Below are 21,133 nucleotides of genomic sequence, written 5' to 3' on the forward strand. Positions count from 1 at the left end.
TCAGGCAGGTGAAACAAAATCCCTAAACATTGTTATCAGTTTTGCAGATTATTCCTCTTGCAGAGTAATACACACACATACACACACACACATATACACATATACACACACACACACACATACACACACACACACACACACTCGTCTTGCACCGTGATCACCAATGATCATGTGTACTTAATATATAATGTACAGTATAATATAATGCCAGAGCTGGTGGTGTCCTTGTGCGGGCGACGTGCAGCCTATCAGATCTCTGGGTTAGTGTGAGGTCACATTACACACAGCAGACACAGGGCTCTGTGGCGGTGACAATGACAGGGGAGGTGCAGGCAGTCTCCTCCCCGGGGCTTGTTGTAACTCAGCTAAAAGTGAAAGCACCATCATAACAAGAGCTTGCAAGTGACGCTGCTGTGAGTACATTATAAGCCTATAACAGGACCTGCATAATACTGATATATGTGGATAATTATAACTCATGGACATCTGTGTAATCCTGCTACTCTCCTGTCTCTTCCAGGGCAGCTGTCGCTTCCACTACAACAAGGTAAAATCTGCTCATTGCCGAAGTGCTGCTGCTGCTGCTTGTTTGTGTATTGTTCTGTAGGGTCTGTTATAGTGTGTTCTCCTGGGCTCTGGCTGGTGCCGGCCCCTCGGCAGTGACAGGGATACAAGTGTCTCTCAGGGTGTTGGGGAATAGCAAGCCTTGCATCTGTTTCAGCATGGCCAAATAGCAAAACTAAGTCAATGCATGCTGGGATGTGTAGTTCATCAACAACTGAAGGGCTACACACACACACACATGTATGTTCTCAGCTGCAAAGTCTTCTTTGGAAACAAATGTCAAAGTTAAATAATAATTATCTGCAATTCATGTCCTGACAGTGTGTCTGTAATTCTGTAATGTTTAATCATTATCCTATTGCAATAGATCTGTCAGCTTGTTCTGGATTTATTTTTGGGTGCTCAGGAAGTTGGTTGTTAGCAATAACAAAGCTTTTGACACAGAAAAATTACAGAAAAATGACAAATAATTTATTTTCTTCAAACTGTGCCTCCACCCCCCACCCTATCACCCTATCAGTTATCGGTACCTGAAAATTGTCACTATTTGATATAAATGTTCTGAGAACAAATAAAATAAACCAGTAAAAATGAACAATTCTGCATAAATCTGTAAAATGTTCGGTTTTTGTTATATCCCTTACTCCGCCCACCCCCTGCCTTTTTCCTCTTATTTATTGACTAATTAAATTAAAGAGGGATTAAAATAGGATTTAAATATGACCATAAATAATAAACGGACGATTGTTTTATATCTGATTACTGCCGCTGCCCACATTGCACCTATTACACCTGTTTGTTTGTTATCATTTGAAAACGTTTTTTGCCGGTGACTGTCGTCAGTTGTTGCTGTGTTTATTGCGGACTGTTATTGCTGCTTCCTCATTTCCCGGTCCCTGTTACCTTCAGTAGTATTATGTAAGTGTCCATCCCATAGGTAAAGGCAGGGGGGCGAGTGTAGTGTTTCACAGAAGCCCACAATGTCACCTCCCTATTAGACCTGCTTAGTGGTGTAAATTTTGCTCCCCCCTGCCAAAAAAGCATATATACACATGTGAGTGTCTATATACAGGTGTGTATATATGGGTGCCAGACGTGGTCCCGACAGTCATTTACCCGACGTCGAGATCCCGACTGATAAAACACCGACAGACAGGTTCCCGAAGGCCACTGGCTATTCTCCCTCGTGGGGGTCCACGACCCCCATAGAGGGAGAATAGAATAGGTGGTGAGCGTAGCAAGCCACCGTGCCCGCAGCGTAGAGAGCGCAGCGAGCCCACAAGGGGCTTTGTTGCGCTCGCCATGCTGTCTGAGTCCGACCAGTTGGGATACCGACGTCGGGCTAATGACTGTCGGGATCCCGACTGTCGGAACCCTATACCACACCTTGTATATATACCACTATTGTGGGGCAGGCGGGAGAGCAAGTTTCCTGATTTCCCCAGGGTGGTGTCCAGGGCCTGCTGAGAGTCTATTGGCTGCCGGATCCCCTGCAGCTGCTATAGTACATTGAGCTTCTGCTTCTCCGCCAGCTGCCCGGCCGATTCGTTAGCCAATCCGAGCTGGCAGCCCGGCTGCCAATCAGTGCGCCTGCCGGGCCGCGAGCTCCGATTGGGCTCACAAGCCATGGCCGCATTTGAAATAGCCGGGCAGCCTCGGAGACGCGGAAGGTAAATGTAGCAGCTGCAGGGGATCCAGCAGGCAACAGATTCTATATGCTGTTGGAGCGCAGCCCAGCCTCCGAGCACGACGCACACCACCGACCTGGGCTCTTTGCTTCAGCAGCTTGGACTCTTTTCATTACATTCTGCGTTCTGCATACCCCATCGGTGCTGGCTCCCCCAAGCTGCTGCAGGGTCTGCCACATCATAGTTACGACACTGGACCTGCTGTTTGAATTACAGTATAACACATAGATATTTCATAAAACACACACCTGCCGAACTCAGTATATTGTGGTTTGTCTGCACTTATAGAGCGGGTCATATATAGGGGCCCATTTATCAACCAGTGACAAAACGTGTTGTGTATAAAAAATGATCAGCTCACAACTGTTATTTTTCACACAACAGTTTAGTAGACGAACTCATGCCAGTTAGGAGCCAGATATGTGGCAGTTGGGAGCTGGGCACATGACGGAGGAGCTGATGTATCCCTTTTCCTAATACAGGTGTTAAAGTTCATATATGCAGTATAATATAGGTAATATTTTCTATCATCTGGGCAGCCAGTTGCCCTTTGATATGACACAGGTTAGTTATGTCCTGTGCATTGTTGCGTTCATGCAGGGGCAGAACTCTGGGAGGCAATGGAGTCATCTGCCGCCGGGCTCCTGCTCCCAAGGGGGCACCTCTCCTCCCCTGCTAATTTAAATCAGTTAATTGAAAGCCATTGATATCGCTTCTGTAGCTGAGTTCTGCAATATATGTGTTCTCTCTCTCTCTATATGTGTGTGTGTGTGTGTGTGTGTGTGTGTGTGTATAAAACACCTATATTTCAGAACATATATTATATAAGGTTGTGTGTGTGTGGAGGGGGCACCAAATATATATTGCCTCCGGGCAACTGTGATGAAGTTACGCCACTGCGTTCATGTGTATCCATATAGCAATTTTGTGTTTATCCAAAGGTACAGGAAGCAAAAGGCAGAATTGCAGGAGGGTAATTGTATGCTATAAATGTAACAACCTTTGCCTATGTTTTGGGTTAACGCATAGTGGCATCCTGCAGGAGGCTTCCGTTTCAGTGATAAATCTCCTGCTGCCCTGCATTGTACACCTAATCTCCCGGATGTCTGTAGCCCGATGTGGGCGTAACCTCATTTATAACTAAGGTGACCACACCCTCAGTGGGCGTGACATACTTATCCTTTCCCAAGACCTTTGACTCTCGCTCCTGTAGATCTCCATTTTGTAGCTGCACGCACTGGACTGGGGATGCTTGGCATGCTGTATCTTGTAGTTCATCTTCAGCCCAAGGGTGTCCGTTTGTATAATGCTAGTCAGCTACAGTAAAAGGAAAGGGGAAGTGGTTCTAACTGTAATTTACCTGGGAATCTCCCATTCTGTAGACAGACACTGAGCATAGGCAGCACAGACTGCAGGGACATGACCACAAGCCTATTACCTGTCACACAAAGGTCACTAGCCCCTGAAATTCCATACTCATTAGGAAAAGGTCTTAAATGCAGCAGCTAACCCCTAGCAATGAGAGCAGATATGTGGTTGCCATTAGTTACTGCATATTTGCACCTTGTATGTCAATAACCCTTTTTTTTTTCTTCTCCGCAATCCCTGGTAAATATCCTTATTTGTATTATTTATTGTATGCGTTACAGTTGCCAATAACAGAAATCCTGCATTGTATTAACACATAATGCCGTGTTCTTCTGTCCAGCAAACCGGTGCTTGAATAAATATTTATTTTACACCTGCGCTGGGCAGTGACCAATGTATAAGACGGTATACATTGTTATTGCGGTGCGTCAGGCAGTTCCCGGCTGGAAGGTTATGTTGTTGTTGTTTTTATGCTGGTGTCAAGCAGGACGATGCTGACTGTGTGTGTGTGTGTGTGTGTGTGTGTGAAGGCCACGTGTGATGCTCATATTTCCATGTTCAGTTCAGGGATTAGGTCGCGTCTGGGGAGAGTATAAAGCATAGTGAATATGTATCGATGCAAATTTCCCCGATCGCTATTTGCTTGGCATTTGCATTAGCAGCTGGTAAAATGTGACATCGTTTGTGTTGCAAGCGAAACCATGTGAGCGCAATATGGCCCTTATTCTAGTTGATTCGGACGGATGCACCGAGTGTTCTTAGCCCCGCCTACCGTACGGATCGCCCACACCGCCCGAATGCGGTAAGAAGCAGAGCGAATAGACCAGGAGCGGATGTTTCATCTGAACAACTCCCCCATCTGTGGGAGCCACCCTTATCCTCCGATGGTTGCCGACCATCGAATGCTGGACCGAGCGGTCAGGCAGCACCGAGTGCTCCAGACCACTCGGACATTTCTCCGTGTGAAAGCAGGAATATGGGCGGGCAGCTGGCATCCGGCTATGTCAGCTGTCCGCCCCCCACACGTGCGTCACAGCCGGCTTACCATACGTACGCCCAGCGTTTTCATGGGAACGCCCATGAAACGCGGGGCGTACGCATATGGTAATGAGCCCAAACAGCCCTTCACGCCCCTCTCCACCCCCTGTTCGGATTGTTCCGACCGATCGTTTTCTTACGGAAATCACGCCGCATTCGTCCGTGCGCTGTGTTTGTACATGCGCAGAAACGCCTCTGCACATGCGCAAACACAATACATCGGCCGTCCGACCAAACACGCAACCGTCCGACTCAATCAGAATAAGGGCCCAGGTGTTTCCCCAAATAATGACGTAGCTGATTCTGCACAGTTTTGCAGAGGGATCTTGCGCGTTTTCGCTCTGCACACGCTCCGCTGTTAAGCCCCTGCATCTACAGGCGCATCAGAGTTGCACGCCGTACTTGGACAGAAATTATATACACCCACTTGGGAAACTATTCCATCCATTGTTAGCGTTTGCTGCCAAAAGGAAGAGGAATCCTCTTATGAAAGTCCAATAATGAGTCTTTATGGCTTAGGTCCTAAATGATAAGTCTTAATTACTTCTTTGAATTGAATTTCTTAAAGTTTTATATAAATATAACACGGGTAGATTTCAGACGCGTTTTAATGACGCGTTTCACAGGCAGATTGACCGCTTCCTCAGACTGTTCTTGCGCCAATACATCTTTGTATTTTGCCTCTATTTTACTATATAAGAAGCTTACTATTCACCGATCTGGCATCTACTGCACAGATTAAGTGTTGAAAGAACCCAGCACCGCCGAACCCGCTCACAGGCTTGCGAAAGGGGGCATGGCCTTGTGCCTGTGAAGCCACACCCTCTGATCCATGGCCCGTGGCTGCAGGTAACACCCACATTCTCATCATCTTGGGGGCTCGTCCGGTGCCCACAGTCTCTAACAGCACACGGAAATAGTGTTGGTGACACAGGCATGAGCACATCATCCATCACAGACACTGGGTGACATCATCTGAGGGGGTTACCGGTAATACCAAAATAACAGAGCATTTGCCCGCACCTCCTGCAACCCCTTAGTAGCGCTAATGATAAATGGGTGTTAGCATGTGGGCTGAGGTTTTAGGCGGCCATCTTGCACCAGGTATTACAGATAGGCCCAAAATGTGGATATTCTGCCATTTTGTATACGTCTATGTGACCTGACTGCTCGCTTAGCGGCAGTTGTTTGCTGCTTAGAGAGCGGCTTAACGCCACCAACTGTCCACACCCCCACCCCTGCCTCCATCCCCTCGGTAAAATGCCAGGGGATGTGTCCGAGACCACATCCCCTCATATGTGGCCGAAGGGGAGAGAAATGATTCCACCATTCGTGCCCCAAAAGAGGTGTGGTCTATTCTATGGAAAGGGGGTGTGACTTTGCAGGGATGCCACGCCCCCATTCCCCGGCACTATCGGGGCATGGCCAGCGCTGTGAAAGCGGCTGGCTATGCTAGCAGCCCCTCTGCATCACTGTATAGATGCTGTCTATTCCCTTCAAGCTGGGGGTACACCCAACTGCCCCCGCCCGCCCCACCCCCACAGGAAACTGCAGGCCCCAGGCGGGACCCTCCCCCAAAAAATGGGACAGTCCTGTGAAAAGCAGTTGGGAGGTGTGCAAATGTAATGTTAGAATTGTTATAGTGCGTCCATTTCTTCAACATACCGGACTCTGGGGCCGATGCTGCGAACACATTGCTCATCTCCTGATATACTCTGTGCTGCTGGGGACACTGTGCCACATGTCTATTCTTTCCCCCATGTGTCTAGTACCAATGCAATCAGTGGGACTATCTCAGCACAGATTGCTATTTAGAGAATGTGCAAAGTGGCAGTGTTTCTGGGCGGAAACATGGCGTTTTCTGGGTGTGTTTAAAAAAAAAAAACGCAAACATGCCCAGGTGTTTTTGGGGAGGGTCTCTGACGTCAGCGCTGACCACTTCCAGCCTGTCTCAGTGGCAGATTAGTACCTCCTTCATACCTCCCCACATTTGTTTAGTTGGAGAGAACCCTTCGATGTTTTGGGATTTGCTTATGGATCTGATACTCCATAGCGATCTGTGATGCTCACAGGGATCTGCAATTTCTCAGATTAGCGATCAGTGCTGAATTATGCCGGGGGAACAATGATAATTATCACACACAGGGTTTCAGAGCAGGAAATAAGATGAAGCTAAGGCAGGCTGTCTAAACAGAATACAAATACAGCAATGGAAATAGTCCAGGAATGGATAACTCAGAATGCACCGGGGATTAATACAAGAATGTCCAGGAATGCAGTAATACAATGATAGGAAGCAGCAAGGTGGGGGACGAGGCAGGGTACAGATACACAGGAGCAGGTTGTCCAGATAGCAAAGGAACCTGACACAAGGAATCAACACAAGGATTTCCTCTTACCTCCATTCCCCTCCTCACATCATGTCACTGCCCCTGTCACATGCAGCTCTGTCCTCACTGACACATCACTCATCTCCTGATATACTTTGTGCTGCTGGGGACCCTGCTCCTCTTGCTATATAATTCTCAGTCTGTGGCTTCCTGCTGCCTCCATTCCCCTCCTCACATCCTGTCACTGCCCCTGTCACATGCAGCCCTGTCCTCACTGACACATCACTCATCTCCTGATATACTCTGTGCTGCTGGGGACACTGCTCCTCCCACTATATAACTCTCAGTCTGTGGCTTCCTGCTGCCCCCATTCCCCTCCTCACATCCTGTCACTGCCCCTGTCACATGCAGCCCTGCTCTCACTGACAAATCACTCATCTCCTGATATACTCTGTGCTGCTGGGGACCCTGCTCCTCCTACTATATAACTCTCAGTCTGTGGCTTCCTGCTGCCTCCATTCCCCTCCTCACATCAGGTCACTGCCCCTGTCACATGCAGCCCTGTCCTCACTGACACATCACTCATCTCCTGATATACTCTGTGCTGCTCGGGACCCGGCTACTCCCACTATATAACTCTCAGTCTGTGGCTTCCTGCTGCCTACATTACCTTCCTCACATCATGTCACTGCCACTGTCACATGCAGCCCTGTCCTCACTGACACATCCCTCATCTCCTGATATACTCTGTGCTGCTGGGGACCCTGCTCCTCCCACTATATAACTCTCAGTCTGTGGCTTCCTGCTGCCTACATTACCTTCCTCACATCATGTCACTGCCCCTGTCACATGCAACCCTGTCCTCACTGACACATCACTCATCTCCTGATATGCTCTGTGCTGCTGTGGACCCTACCTCTCTCACTGTATATCTCCCTCTGTGTATCTCACAGATCATTATCTTCCATTGTATAACTATAATAATGCCCTGACATTATTTTCCATGTAATCGTCTGAATTGTGAAACCATCACATAAGCCACCAGGGCGTCTTCCACACGCAGCAGGTAACGTGTGGTCTACAGACCGGGAACTGTTTTGCCTCTGGCCAGGTTCTTCTCACATCTGCTGTAATTGTGAATCCATGTTCGTGCTGATTAGAATGGAAGGATTTGTGTCTGAGGCTGCGTCGTATTGTGCTGTTAGCTCCTATGTGACACAAGGTACAGGCGGATGTGTGGGGCTGATGCATACTCACCGCCCTTATACCCCTTTCACATTGCTATGCTAATCCCGGGATTGGTCACCTTAGTTCTAATGCTCTGATTGGCTACAGGATAGTCTAGCTTCTGCCTTACAATTTGTAAGTTACAGGCTGTTTTTGAAAAATGACAGTTAGGAACTGACTGGTATTTTATCGCTCACAGACTTATCGCTTGCCAAGCTATGATATCCCCTTCATGTTTTCTTGGACTACACTGTATTAGCTAATACCCCTTTCACACCAGAAAATGCAGGGACCCACCTGGGAATATGGCCCAGGAATCATGCCGGGCCATTCCCGGGTTGGCCCCTTTCACACAAGAAAAGTCCCTGCATTTTCTGGTGTGTGAAGGGGGCGGGAAGGAGGCGGGGAGGAGGCTGGCAGGAGGTGGGGATGAAGCAGGCAGTCGGCGGAATTGCGGTGGAGGCGGGCAGGAGGTGTGTAGAATACTCACCCCGGTTGCTTGTCCACACGGGCGACGGGCGCAAATGATGGGACAGCCGGCGGATGATGACGCAGCTCTCCGGTGCCCTCACTGCCGCCATCTTCATCCACCACCTGTCCCGTCATTTGCGCCCGCCGCCTGTGTGGATCCTCGGCCGGACAGCACACCGAGGACCGGCAACCTGGGTAAGTATCCCCTACCCCATTCACACCCACTAGGTACCCGGGTTAAACCCGGGAACAATCCTGCTCCATAGCAGGGTTGAAATCCCGGCATTTTTTGGGCCCAACCCGGGAAATTATGCTGGTGTGAATGCGGTATAGCTGAGGCCTAGAGCCTATAGATACTGGAATACATATTTGTGTCTTTACAAGCTTCATTATGTGTGAATACAAACAGCAGCATCCAGCTGAGTGGAGGCGCACTGCAGTGCAATATGATACAGTGACGAAGCCATTGTACGTGCAGCTGGCGTAAACAATGTAACAACTTCCTGTTTTGTCGCAGGCTCAGCTCCCTGAGGCATTTCATCTATGTGTTTTTCTTAATGCATACATAGATACAATGTGGGTAATAAATGCACTTATAATTATATTTTAACATTTGTTAAAAACATATTGCAAACACCTGTGTGCGTGTAACCTGAAGCTGAAGATTTGGTTATTGTGTATTGAGTTGTGTTCATTATATATTTAACAAAAAAACAGTCCAGCCATAGTAACCTACCCTCCCGGATCCTGCGGGAGACTCCAGTTCGAAGTTCTTATCTCCCGCATCCCTGCATCATTAATTATATTTACTGCAGCGAGAACAAGGGCTATTTCACACGCTCCGGCTGATGCCGGGCGGCGAAACTCGGGCAAAAGCCGCGTCGTACACAGAAGTTTACAATGGACGGGACAGCCATCCGCCTGGCAGCCGTCCTTTCCAGCGGTGACATCCGGCAGCCGTGACCGACGACCGTCCCTTGTGAAAGGACTCCATGCTGTCCATTGCTAACTACTATGTGTGGCTTTTGGTCATGCAGAGTTTCGCTGCCCGATGTCAGCCGAAGCGTGTGAAATAACAGTAGTCTTCTTATCTCAGTGTCTGCATTGCATGACGCCATCGTGGGTGGATTGGAGTGTAGCATGCATGGGGCTTATTTAGTAGGAAATTTGGAGACGATTGTATTCACAGCATCCTGGGAAAACAAAAGAGTGTGACATATATACTTCATACGTGCCTATTTTTGAAAACTTGTTTCAGGGAGATTATAGTTGGTAGTATAATTTTGGGTTGGGATCGTTTGGTCGAATGCATTATGGTCGAATGTCATTACATCGAATCCATTAGGTCGAATTGCTAAAAGGTCGACATGATTCTAGGTCGACATGGGAAAAGGTCGAAATGATTCTAGGTCGAAAGGTCATTAGTTCGACAGGTCATTAGGTCGACATTGTCTAGGTCGACATTCACAAAGTCGACATGGGGTTTTTCACTGTTTTTTTACCTGAATGTCAACACAGTCGACATAGACACAGTTTAAAGTGCACTGCATCCCCTCGCATCGGGCACGGTGCCTCGCTACGCTCGGCACACTATTTTATTCTCCCACCACGCCCTAGTGGATGGTAGGGCATGAAATACCGCCTGTCAGCACATGTCGGCTCAAAAAACAGTGAAAAACCCCATGTCGACTTTGTGAATGTTGACCTAGACAATGTCGACCTAATGACCTTGTCGACCTAATGACCTGTCGAACTAATGACCTTTCGACCTAGAATCATTTCGACCTTTTCCCATGTCGACCTAGAATCATGTCGACCTTTTAGCAATTCGACCTAATGGATTCGATGTAATGACATTCGACCATAATGCATTCGACCAAATGACCGCATCCCATCCAAATGTAGATGAGCCACAAAGCAGTTAGTAAGAGATACTGTACTTGGTAAAGTGCTGGGAAATGGTGCTGATGATTCAATGTAAATGTATCTATCTCTAATTCTTTTTATCCCCAAAAATGTAACAGTGTAATGTGGGCTAGGTGACATGAGGGAGATTGCTAGACTAATGAGGGAGAGAGGGAGATTGCTGCTATGTCAGGGAGTCTCCTGCAGAATGTAGGAGGGGAGGTAACTATGATGTAACAGTGTAATGTGGGCTAGGTGACATGAGGGAGATTGCTAGACTAATGAGGGAGAAAGGGAGATTGCTGCTATGTCAGGGAGCCTTATGCAGAATGTAGGAGGGGAGGTAACTATGATGTAACAGTGTAATGTGAGCTAGGTGACATGAGGGAGATTGCTAGACTAATGAGGGAGAGAGGGAGATTGCTGCTATGTCAGGGAGTCTCCTGCAGAATGCAGGAGGGGAGGTAACTATGATGTAACAGTGTAATGTGAGCTAGGTGACATGAGGGAGATTGCTAGACTAATGAGGGAGAGAGGGAGATTGCTGCTATGTCAGGGAGTCTCCTGCAGAATGCAGGAGGGGAGGTAACTATGATGTAACAGTGTAATGTGGGCTAGGTGACATGAGGGAGATTGCTAGACTAATGAGGGAGAGAGGGAGATTGCTGCTATGTCAGGGAGTCTCCTGCAGAATGCAGGAGGGGAGATGATATACTTACTATATAATGTCTCAGTTGCAGTGCACATTCCAGCTGATAATGTCAGCTTGTTGTACACTGCTGCAGAGTGCTCAGGACTAGGGGGGGGGGGGGGGGATTAATGATCTGTCTGTATTTTGATCACGAGCACACACGTTAATATGAACGGTCTCAGCTGACATGACATAATTCAGGGCGTGTGATCTGGGGACAGGCGATAACACAATAGCAGCTTCTGTTGTAGCCTCTGGGAAGCCAGCAGCGATTAGCATGGCAGGTGTTGAGCAGTGATGTGAGCTGGGGCGAATGTCTTTGTGTTGCTGATCTCTGTATGTGTCTGATGTCTCGGGGACAGGTCATGCAGACAGCTCTCCGTCTGCTCAGCACACAATGGGAGCTATTTACTAACGGAGCAAATGTTCCTCAAGTCAATGAACGTTGATTGGTTGCCGTGGGTTACTGCGTATTTACAGAACGTAGCTAAATAATTCCCAATGCACAGCATAGTATTCCTAGAAGGCTTAGGAGGGGTATAGTTATTATACTGCCACAACATAGGTCAGAATGTGTTTATTTGTATTCCTAAGACCCCCATACACTTGTGTGAGGTATTGTATACAGCCTGAGATACCTCGTATGCGATCCCAGTCATGGGGTGTACGGCAGATCCTTGTGGTAGTCATGACGATTTCCGGATTTGATCTGATGCGCACAGGACCGTGCAACACATCGGAATCAGAGGTAAATCACATACAATATGACACTTTATCACACGATTTATCGTCCCGATGGGTCAAAATCATGTGAAGAGAGAGCCATATCGCACTAGTGTATGGCCACCTTTAGTTTAAATTACAGATGTGCAGGCTCCGATTTACTCTGATTTCAAAGCAGGATCTTATTGGCTATCAACTGGCAACAACTGTCATGTGATTTGGGATAGCCAATAAGATCCTGCTTTGAAATCAGAGTAAATCAGAGCCTGCACATCTCTAGTTTAAATGGTTATTATACGCCAGTGGCGTAACTATGAATTGGGCCCCCCCGCCGTTAATGGGGAGCGCCCCCTGCCGCACCCACCGCCCGCAGCCTTACCTGTCTTGCTGGTCCCGTCCCGGCTCCCTTGCTGGCTTCATTCTTCTGCTAGTGAGACGGACCAACACATAATGTCCGCCCCCATACAGCAGACAGTTTCAGAGAACTGTCTGCTATATGGGGCGGACATTTTATTGTGGTCCGTTTCACTAGCAGAAGAATGAAGCCAGGACGGGACCAGTGAAGTCAGGTAAGGCTGCGGGCGGCGGATTGGCGGGCGGCAGATGGGCGGACGGGAGGGGGCTAACTATAGCACCACAGCCCTCCGGCGCCCACACATGCACAGTGCCCCCCCGCGGCCGCGGGGGCTGCGGTGCTATAGTTACGCCTCTGTTATACACTATGGCAACCATGAATTCCCACCCAGTTGTTCTGATTGGTCCAGGGGCCAGTTAGTCAAAGAAAATGGATGACCATTGATAGTTAAAACTATCGATGGTCATCCATCACATAGTTTATTACCATCGATGGCTGGTTGCAGTATCACCTTTGATGGCAACCATCAATGCTGACTGCACCGAAGGCCATCCCTAGCTCTGCTCGGTCACCCGGTATACGGGTGTGTCGTTAAGCCACGCCCTCATAAGCTGCGTTCACGCCCCCTAGTCGTGTGAAATGCCACTGCCATTATATAGCCCCAGTGTGACCCTGAAGACCTCCAACGTGATTAATTGTCTGTGTTTTTGTGACATTTTTTGTGCTGTCCGTGCTCTGCTGGGAGATGACTAACCAACCAGACACACTTCCATGTGCGACTTTTATCAACACAACAGAAGTTTTGGGCGAGGTCTGTTTGTGTCTGACTAATGTAGATGTCTGCGTCGGAATGGAAATTCTGGGCTGTGGTTTAGATCACAGACAATGTCAAGGTCGAAAAACAAAAGGTCAATATGCACAGACTCGGTACTGGAAGAGGCTGACACTGAAAACCGTCGACACATGGAAAGGTCAACATGAGTAGTTATGTGCATTAAAAAAATTGAGAAAAGCTCATGGGGTTGGGATCATTTGGTCTGCAGCATAGTGGTCGACAGTCATTAGGTCGACACCATAAGGTCGACATGGGAAAATGTTGACATGCGTCTAGGTCGACATGGGAAAAGGTCGACATGGATATAGGTGGAAAGGACATTAGTTCGACAGGTCATTAGTTAGACATTTTCTAGGTCGACAGTCAAAAGGTCGACATAGGATTTTTCACTGTTTTTTTTACCTGAATGTCAACATGGACACAGTTTAAAGTGCTCCGCATCCCCTTGCATCGCTCGCTACACTCGCAATGCGTCGGGCATTGTGCCTCGCTTCCCTCGGCACACTATTTTATTCTCCCGCCATGCTCTAGTCTAGTGGATGGTAGGGTGGTAGGGCATGAAATACCGCCTGTCGGCACATGTCGGCACAAAAAAGTGAAAAACCCCATGTCAACCTTTTCACTGTCGAACGAATGGCCTGTGGAACTAATGACCATTTGACCTAGAACCATGTCGACCTAGACTCATGTTGACCTTTTCCCATGTCAACCTAATGGTGTCGACCTAATGACTGTCGACCATAATGCTGTAGACCAAGTGACCACATCCCCTTTTGGCCTAAGAACTTTTAAAAAACTAATTTAAAACACTTCACTCCCTCTTTTAATGTTTTGAATTCCCTTGGTTCCATAAAAATATCTATGACTTGTAATAATAATATTACTGATACATTAACACCACGCGTTTCATGTCTCCCTGCAGAAATGTCACAACGAGTCTCCAGAACTCTCTCCTCAGACTGTTATGTTGCTTCCCGCACTGATACGTACAGCGGGCGCCAGATTTGCCTCCGTTCTGATACCTCAAGCAGTATTGACGTACACCTCAGGTATTTATATTTTTATGCAGCTATGAAGGAAAATAAACCAGGTTGCAAAAAAGCAGACTTGGATCTGTCTTCTCAAGATCATCAGGGTAATAGATCCTGAGGAGTCTGACCATATTTTTAAAGAGTTGCTCATTTAAAATGCAATTATGTTTTTTTTTTTATCTTGCAGTGCTTTTTTTGTTTTGTTTGAATGTGTGGTTCTTTATCAACAATACAAAATGGACAGTTTAGAATGTAGATGGTTGTATTAAAGCAGTATATAGAACTGAAGTTGAATTATTTTCGGTTTCTTTGTTTATATTATTGTTGTTGTTATTATTATTATTATTATTATTGTTGTTATTATAATCAGAATTTTTTATGATTGTTTTATATTCTGCCAAATAAAACCGTAGTGCTTGTGTAATTATCTTTTCAGATATTTGGTTACCTAATTTTAGTGCATAGGGGGAAATCCAGCCCCCTGCGTGTTCGGGTTGGAATAATTTGGTCTACAGCATGATGGTCGACAGTCATTAGGTCGACATGGGAAAAGGTCGACATGGTTCTAGGTCAAAAGGTCATTAGTTCGACAGGTCATTAGTTCGACAATGTCTAGGTCGACAGTAAAAAGGTCGACATGGGGTTTTGCACTGTTTTTTTTACCTGAATGTCAACACAGTTGACATGGACACAGTTGAAGTGCACCGCATCCCGTCGCATCGCTCGCAATGCGTCGGGCACGGTGCCTCGCTACGCTCGGCACACTATTTTATTCTCCCACCACGCCCTAGTGGATGGTAGGGCATGAAATACCGCCTGTCGACCTTTTGACTGTTGACCTAGACATTGTTGAACTTATGACCTGTCGAACTAATGACCTTTCGACCTAGAACCAATGGTGACCTTTTCCCATGTCGACCTAATGGTGTCGACATAATGACTGTCGACCATCATGCTGTAGACCAAATCACCGCATCCCGCATGTTCTCCCTCTTGGAGTCAGCGACTGCTGTTATAAGGAGACTCTCCCCTATACACAAGCAGCGCTGTTTGCTGCAGTACCGCTGAGTGATATTAAAGTAATGGATATATACAGAACGGCCCTATAGTATAATACATTACGTTATCTGGGTTCCTCCCTTGGGCAGGACACATTTCCATTTTCTGGGTCCCTGAGATCTGTAAAGTATCAGCCAATCAACTACCATATTACAGGCTGGGTTTGAGAAATGACAGTTATAATACTTTCACATCGCAAAGCCGGTTCTGATCCTTTCACATTAAGGGCCTTATTTTGGTTCATTCTTTCTGACAAAATCCTTCTTAGATGGACAAAACCATGTGCACTGCAGGGGGGGGGGCAGATGTAACATGTGCAGAGAGAATTAGATTTGGGTGAGTAATTTTGTTTCTGTGCAGGGAAAATACTGACTGCTTTATTTTTACACTGCAATATAGATCTCACTTTGAAGTAAAACCCCACCCAAATCTAATTCTCTCTGCACAAGTAACACCTGCCCCACCTGCAGTGTACATGGTTTTGCCCATCTAAGAAGGATTTTGTCAGAAAGAATGAACCAAAATAAGGCCCTAAACCCGGATCGCACATTATACACAGTCTGATTGGCTTATGCAGTGTTTTGGGGCGTGGTCTAGACAGCGCAGGCGTATACGGACCGTTGTTGTTATTTCTCCTCATCTCCTGAATGGGTGCTGTGATGACATCACTAAGCACATTCTGTTCCGCTGTTACAGGGATTATACGCAGTCACTTGGGGAAGATATATAAAATAATACAATCTCTTCTGTACACTACAGCTCTGCAGCGCAGATTGGACAAAGGCTGGCGGTCATTGGAGATGAATTTCAAAGAAAAAACGACATGAGATTCCACAACAAGATGGCGCACGTTATCCGGGAATCCATGTACGTGTCCTTGTAGCTACTAAACGCTATCTTTCATATCACTGTGGGCTTCCGCCAAACGTGCATGTTGCTATTTACTTGTAAAGAACATTGTGTGCTTTGGGAAAGGATTCGGTTTTAATGACTTTCGGTACAGAGTCCAACGTAAAAGGTCATTTGACGGATTAGATTGAACAACGCTGTCTGATAATGACGTCATTTGTTTTCATGGGATTCAAATGCGCTACAATTTATTCGTTCTTGAATTATATAGCGCCCACATATTCCATAACGCTTTGCAGAGATTATTTGGTCAGTCACATTTTTATATCACTCGTTCTGAAAGATAAATGGTGCTTAAGCCAATCAGCTCATGTCATTTTTCAAACACAAGACAGTTAGGAGCGGATTGGCCTCTGTACCTTGCACAATGTATGTTGACTCCATTCACAGCCTGAAGTTTTGTGGTGCTTCTCTATCTTGCATTGCCCTGGAGCTGTGCAGGAACCATCGTTTGAACAGCTGGCCTGCACTGTAAAGTCTGCTGATTGGTGGTATCAGAGAAAGGGGTGTGGCTATAATAATGTCTCAAGTGCTTCTCATTCCAGGATTTTGGCCTGTGTTACATGAAGTTTAGTGTTGAAAGGGGCTGGCTTAATCTGTTTCAGATGTTAAAACAGACACAATTGTACAATAAATGTAGTGGACAGTGACTAGAAAGCTATCTGTTGTGTTTCTATACGAAACATGCAGGATATAGTTGAGAGAAATGTACGGTTTAGGCCACAGCTTCAGCTCGTGACAAATGTGCCTATTGTCAGAGTACCTGGACCATTACCATGAGTTGAGACTGTTTGAGCAGGACAGTTGGAAGGTTTGAAAGGATGTTCTTTGAAAATGTAAGGTTCCTAGAGGGCAGGACTTACGTCCTCATGGGTGGTGCCTACAAGCTTTAATGATATAACAACAGTTTTACATGACAAAGCATTATTATTACCCTCCAAAAAATGTATCTATCTAATTAAAATCTGACCATTCATGACATTCTCTGTAATTCCACAGACGCATTGCCGGCAATTGCCAAGATTTTGTGCTGAGTCTTTTAAGAAGTGTTAAGAATATCACAAGCCGTGTGGATCATGGTGTGACAGGAAACCCTGGAAGGACGGCTCTGGTAAGTTTTATCATTCTGACGTATATTTGTTTCAACCAGTATTTTCATGGAAAAGACTAGATCTTGAGACAATTAAAGAGCGATTGGATTTAGGTGCTACGTTACGTTCAGACGAAGTGAGATATTTACAGTTAACGATCAATTCTTACTGACTTGGAGAGAGCACTTTTATCCACAAAATACACAGTAAATAGGGGATAGGGTTCGGCTGAGAGCCATGGCGAGGTTGGGGGGTTAAGTTTTAGATGGCGGGGTATGTGGGTTAGGCACTAGCGGGGATGGATAGGTAAAGGCTTCAGGGGGGGGGGGGTGTTGGCTGCGGGGAGGGAGGTTTAGGGAGGTAGACGGGGAAGGTTAGTTTACTTACCTGACCACTGTTGATATTCCCTACATTGGGATGCCAGTGTTGGTATTCTGACCGCTGGCACCCCCACCCCTGGTCTTATGTATGTATCCCGCCAGAACAACTTTTTTTTTTTTTAAATAGGTAGATCCAAGCATTCCGGATCACACATTACAACCTGTATATCCAGTTCCCACTGCTTAGAACCTCTTGTGTGTTGATACAAATACTCTTCAGCTGGTGATTCACGATCCACCGGCTTCCAATTTCCAGTCTTCACAAATCGGGGCAGGGCCGACTTCTGTGCCTTCATTGTTTCTAATGCTGACCATCCACGAGGGGGGTTATTCTGGTTAATTCAAATACGCAGCCTTGAGAGTCCACCAAACCCCGCCCGCCGAATGCTGGGCCGCCCGCCCCCGCGCAGCGTGTGTTCACACGCACTGGCTGCAAATGGATGTTTAACATAAACATTAATTTGCAGGCTGCGGGGAAACACCCACATCTTTTGATGGTCGACAATCATCACTTTCAGGCTGAAATGGGCTGGCAGCTGACATACTATGATATCAGGTGCTCGCCCCCGGCACCCAGTGATTACCATAGTAACGCCCAGTGTTTTCGTGGAAACGCCCATGAAACAACACCTATGAAACACTGGGCGGTTCCAGGGGCAGGTACCCCGGCCCGCCTCCCCACGCACGCAATGTTGGGTGTGTGCACCCGAACAGTCTGTTTGCCGTGCCTGCACCCAACCGGCGTATGCGCAAAAAATTGAGCTCTCATGCAAGTGAACGGACCTGGATAAAGTCCCAGTTAACAAAGAACATAATCCCACCAACTGGGCCAGTCCCACCCTGACATTGTATTCCCAGCTGTAGCTAGTGGTTCACCCTAGCATCCTGCATCTTGCAAAACCCATGCAGATTCTCTTCCCTACCTGGGAAGCTCTCTGGTTTGGTGCTTCCAGCAGAGTGCGGTCTGTATTTCAGCACTCAAATGCAGTCCAGATGTGCTAGGACAGGGGGAAAGGTACTGCACAGGTTTTGAAAGATACAGGGAGCTAGAATGAAGACGATGTAGCTAAGACTGTTGCTATCCCATCGAAAGCAATACTAGACCTCATATATTCTCCTGTATCCAAACAGGTAGCCACGAGGGAGCCAGGGGCCGTATTCCGGAATGTTCTACTTGTGGCTGCGCTGGCGGCAGTCTGCGGACTGGTCATCAAGCTGGGACTAGATGACTAAAGAAAGATGGAGGATGCATTGAGGCCACGGCGGGACTCTGGTCGATTCGTGTCACCCCGGCGGTGCCAGTCAAACACTGAAATACTTTTTTTTTTATATATTTTACTTTTTTCTTATAGTGCTGGGTCACTGCAATCGTGTTTTATTTTTTATTTTTATGAAAATTGTCAAAATTGGGTGGTTGTATTAAATTAATGTGATGTATCGTGGGTTTTACGTGGCTATGATTGATGAATATCGCTCTTGCACTTGCCTTGTATTCCTCAGGAGGTCCGTAAGGCAGGAGACTTTTGTACGTGTGAGTAAAGGAATGCCGGCCATCCTCCTCTCACCCCGACCTCAGGCTGTCTCGCAAATCATTAAATCAAATGTTTAATAAAAATCATTTCAGTATCTTGATTGGTGAGAGGTGGTTTATTTGGGTCCTTAGGTGTGTTCTTTAAATTGGTGAATGTATAGCTGTGACAGCAGAGCATAAGAAGCGGGCAGCAAAGCAGTAACCGTGACGACAGAGCATAAAAAGCAGGCAGCAAAGCAGTTACCGCGATGGCAGAGCATAAGAAGCAGGCGCCGGGGATAACGAGCCAGGAAAATCGGCCGCCAAAGCCAAGTACCAGTAAGCCATCCCACAGTCTCCCCGTAGGTCCAAGGAGTGGAATCAATCATCTTGTATCTGGCTGGTTTCTAGGTGGCTGTTTCTTTGGACCTGGGCCCATAGTACCCGGGCACAGCTCCTGGTATACCCAACCAGCAGCAGATCAGTAAGACAATTCCTGAGGGAGTTCATATTGATGGAAATTAGCCTTTTTATGTCACTAGCTGGGAGACAATCCCCAGCATCACATTGCTATGTACATAGATGGACACCTATATGTTGGGGAAGGGTGACTGGGATGTCACACACCCATCCCCTAAACCGCTCCGGCACTCCTGCATTTCCCAGACACGCCTGCAATTTTCTGATCACGCCCACTAAACGGCCGGTTACCAGCCCCAGGCGCCTACTTTCTGCCAACCACCTTGCAACCGGCATACGTATAGAAAAAGTAGCAGAATTTCATCACAGTGCAGCCTCGCGCAAGGGTACACCAAGCAAATTTGCAGGTCTGAATTACCCTCAGTAATCTGGAAACAGACTGGCAGCTAAGCAACCAATGTGTCTAAACAGTTAGTGCTTTCCTATTGGAAGGGGTTATAGGGGGTGATTCACGTTGGATCCGTCCCCGCCGTATTCGCTCCAGAGACCGATGGTGCGGCTCTGTGCATGCGTATGGCCGATTATCACAGTCACGAGGCCTTCCAATTGGTAGTGTGGGGGCAGACAGACTCCGATGGAAATAACGGTCAGTTTAGACCATTTCGGCCATCGAATAATTTCTCTCCCCTTTGGCCTAATGTGAAGGAATGTGTTTGCGTAAAGCCGCTCGCAAAGCAGAAAGCGACCGCTGCTTATAGAATGATACTGAATCAGGCCCATAGTCAAAATGTCAACACAAGAATGTTTCTAGGATGCAATAGAGAAATGATAGACAGGATTCGATTAGTTGCTACGGGCAACATCACTGAGCATTTACTGCTCAAACACGTTCCCTCACCCGGCCTACAGTAAGTTTTCTTTTATTCTCTTGTAATATTTTTGTACATAATAAACTGCGCCGCAGAGGGAAAAATCAAATTTCCTACCATTAGACAGTAGATAACTCCGTACAAATCACTGCGGAATGAGGACGCTCTAATTCTGCCGCAGAGTATTGAACCCTAATGATCATTCTAATTTCTATCCATGTAAACACTGGCCTAATTGGCCAGCGGGGATATCATTTCCTCATTATCTCATTTCAAGAAGTGAAACCACATCAGTGTTTACACAACAGCGGACATCAGCGTGAGAGTATCGCGTGGGAGCGGAGCAGCAGTGCTGGGATTAGACGGATTATAGATGTTATCCTAGCCGCTGGTCATTCCAGTAATAACTGGGAGAAGCGTGATTTGTACAATACTAATATTAGTGCAGTATCACACCTCCACCACAGCAAGCAGTACTCAGTGTGGCCTGTCGCCATGGTTACATCACCTCTAGCCCAGTGTGCGGTCTGTGAGTTCTCTCTCTCCTTCACACCACACATTCAGCACCTCTCACAGTCCTGCCATTCCCAGACTGACTTTTATTGGCATGTGCCAGGATGAAGACAGGGCAGGCAGCATGACGTCAGATGTCCCTCTCCTGGCACACAT

General features: G+C 47.0%; 1 protein-coding gene across 2 annotated transcripts; it reads left to right on the forward strand.

Moving 5' to 3' along the window:
* The first annotated feature begins 298 nt into the window (after nt 1-298).
* Nucleotides 299-19,293, forward strand: LOC146073792 (uncharacterized). Of its 2 annotated transcripts, XM_083181244.1 has the most exons (6): nt 299-413; nt 521-547; nt 14,118-14,244; nt 16,045-16,152; nt 17,194-17,305; nt 18,797-19,293. In XM_083181244.1, exons 3-6 carry the CDS (start codon nt 14,120-14,122, stop codon nt 18,896-18,898), a joined length of 447 nt encoding a protein of 148 aa, XP_083037370.1. In that variant the 5' UTR covers nt 299-413; nt 521-547; nt 14,118-14,119; the 3' UTR covers nt 18,899-19,293. The 2 variants fall into 2 exon arrangements, with proteins under 2 accessions (XP_083037370.1, XP_083037369.1); XM_083181243.1 differs by lacking the exons at nt 299-413; nt 521-547 and having other exon boundaries at nt 12,529-14,244.
* The last annotated feature ends 1,840 nt before the right edge of the window (nt 19,294-21,133 follow it).

The sequence above is a fragment of the Crinia signifera genome, chromosome 4 (genome assembly GCF_055691185.1).
Source record: "Crinia signifera chromosome 4, ASM5569118v1, whole genome shotgun sequence".
In the NCBI taxonomy this organism is placed as follows: Eukaryota; Metazoa; Chordata; class Amphibia; order Anura; family Myobatrachidae; genus Crinia; species Crinia signifera.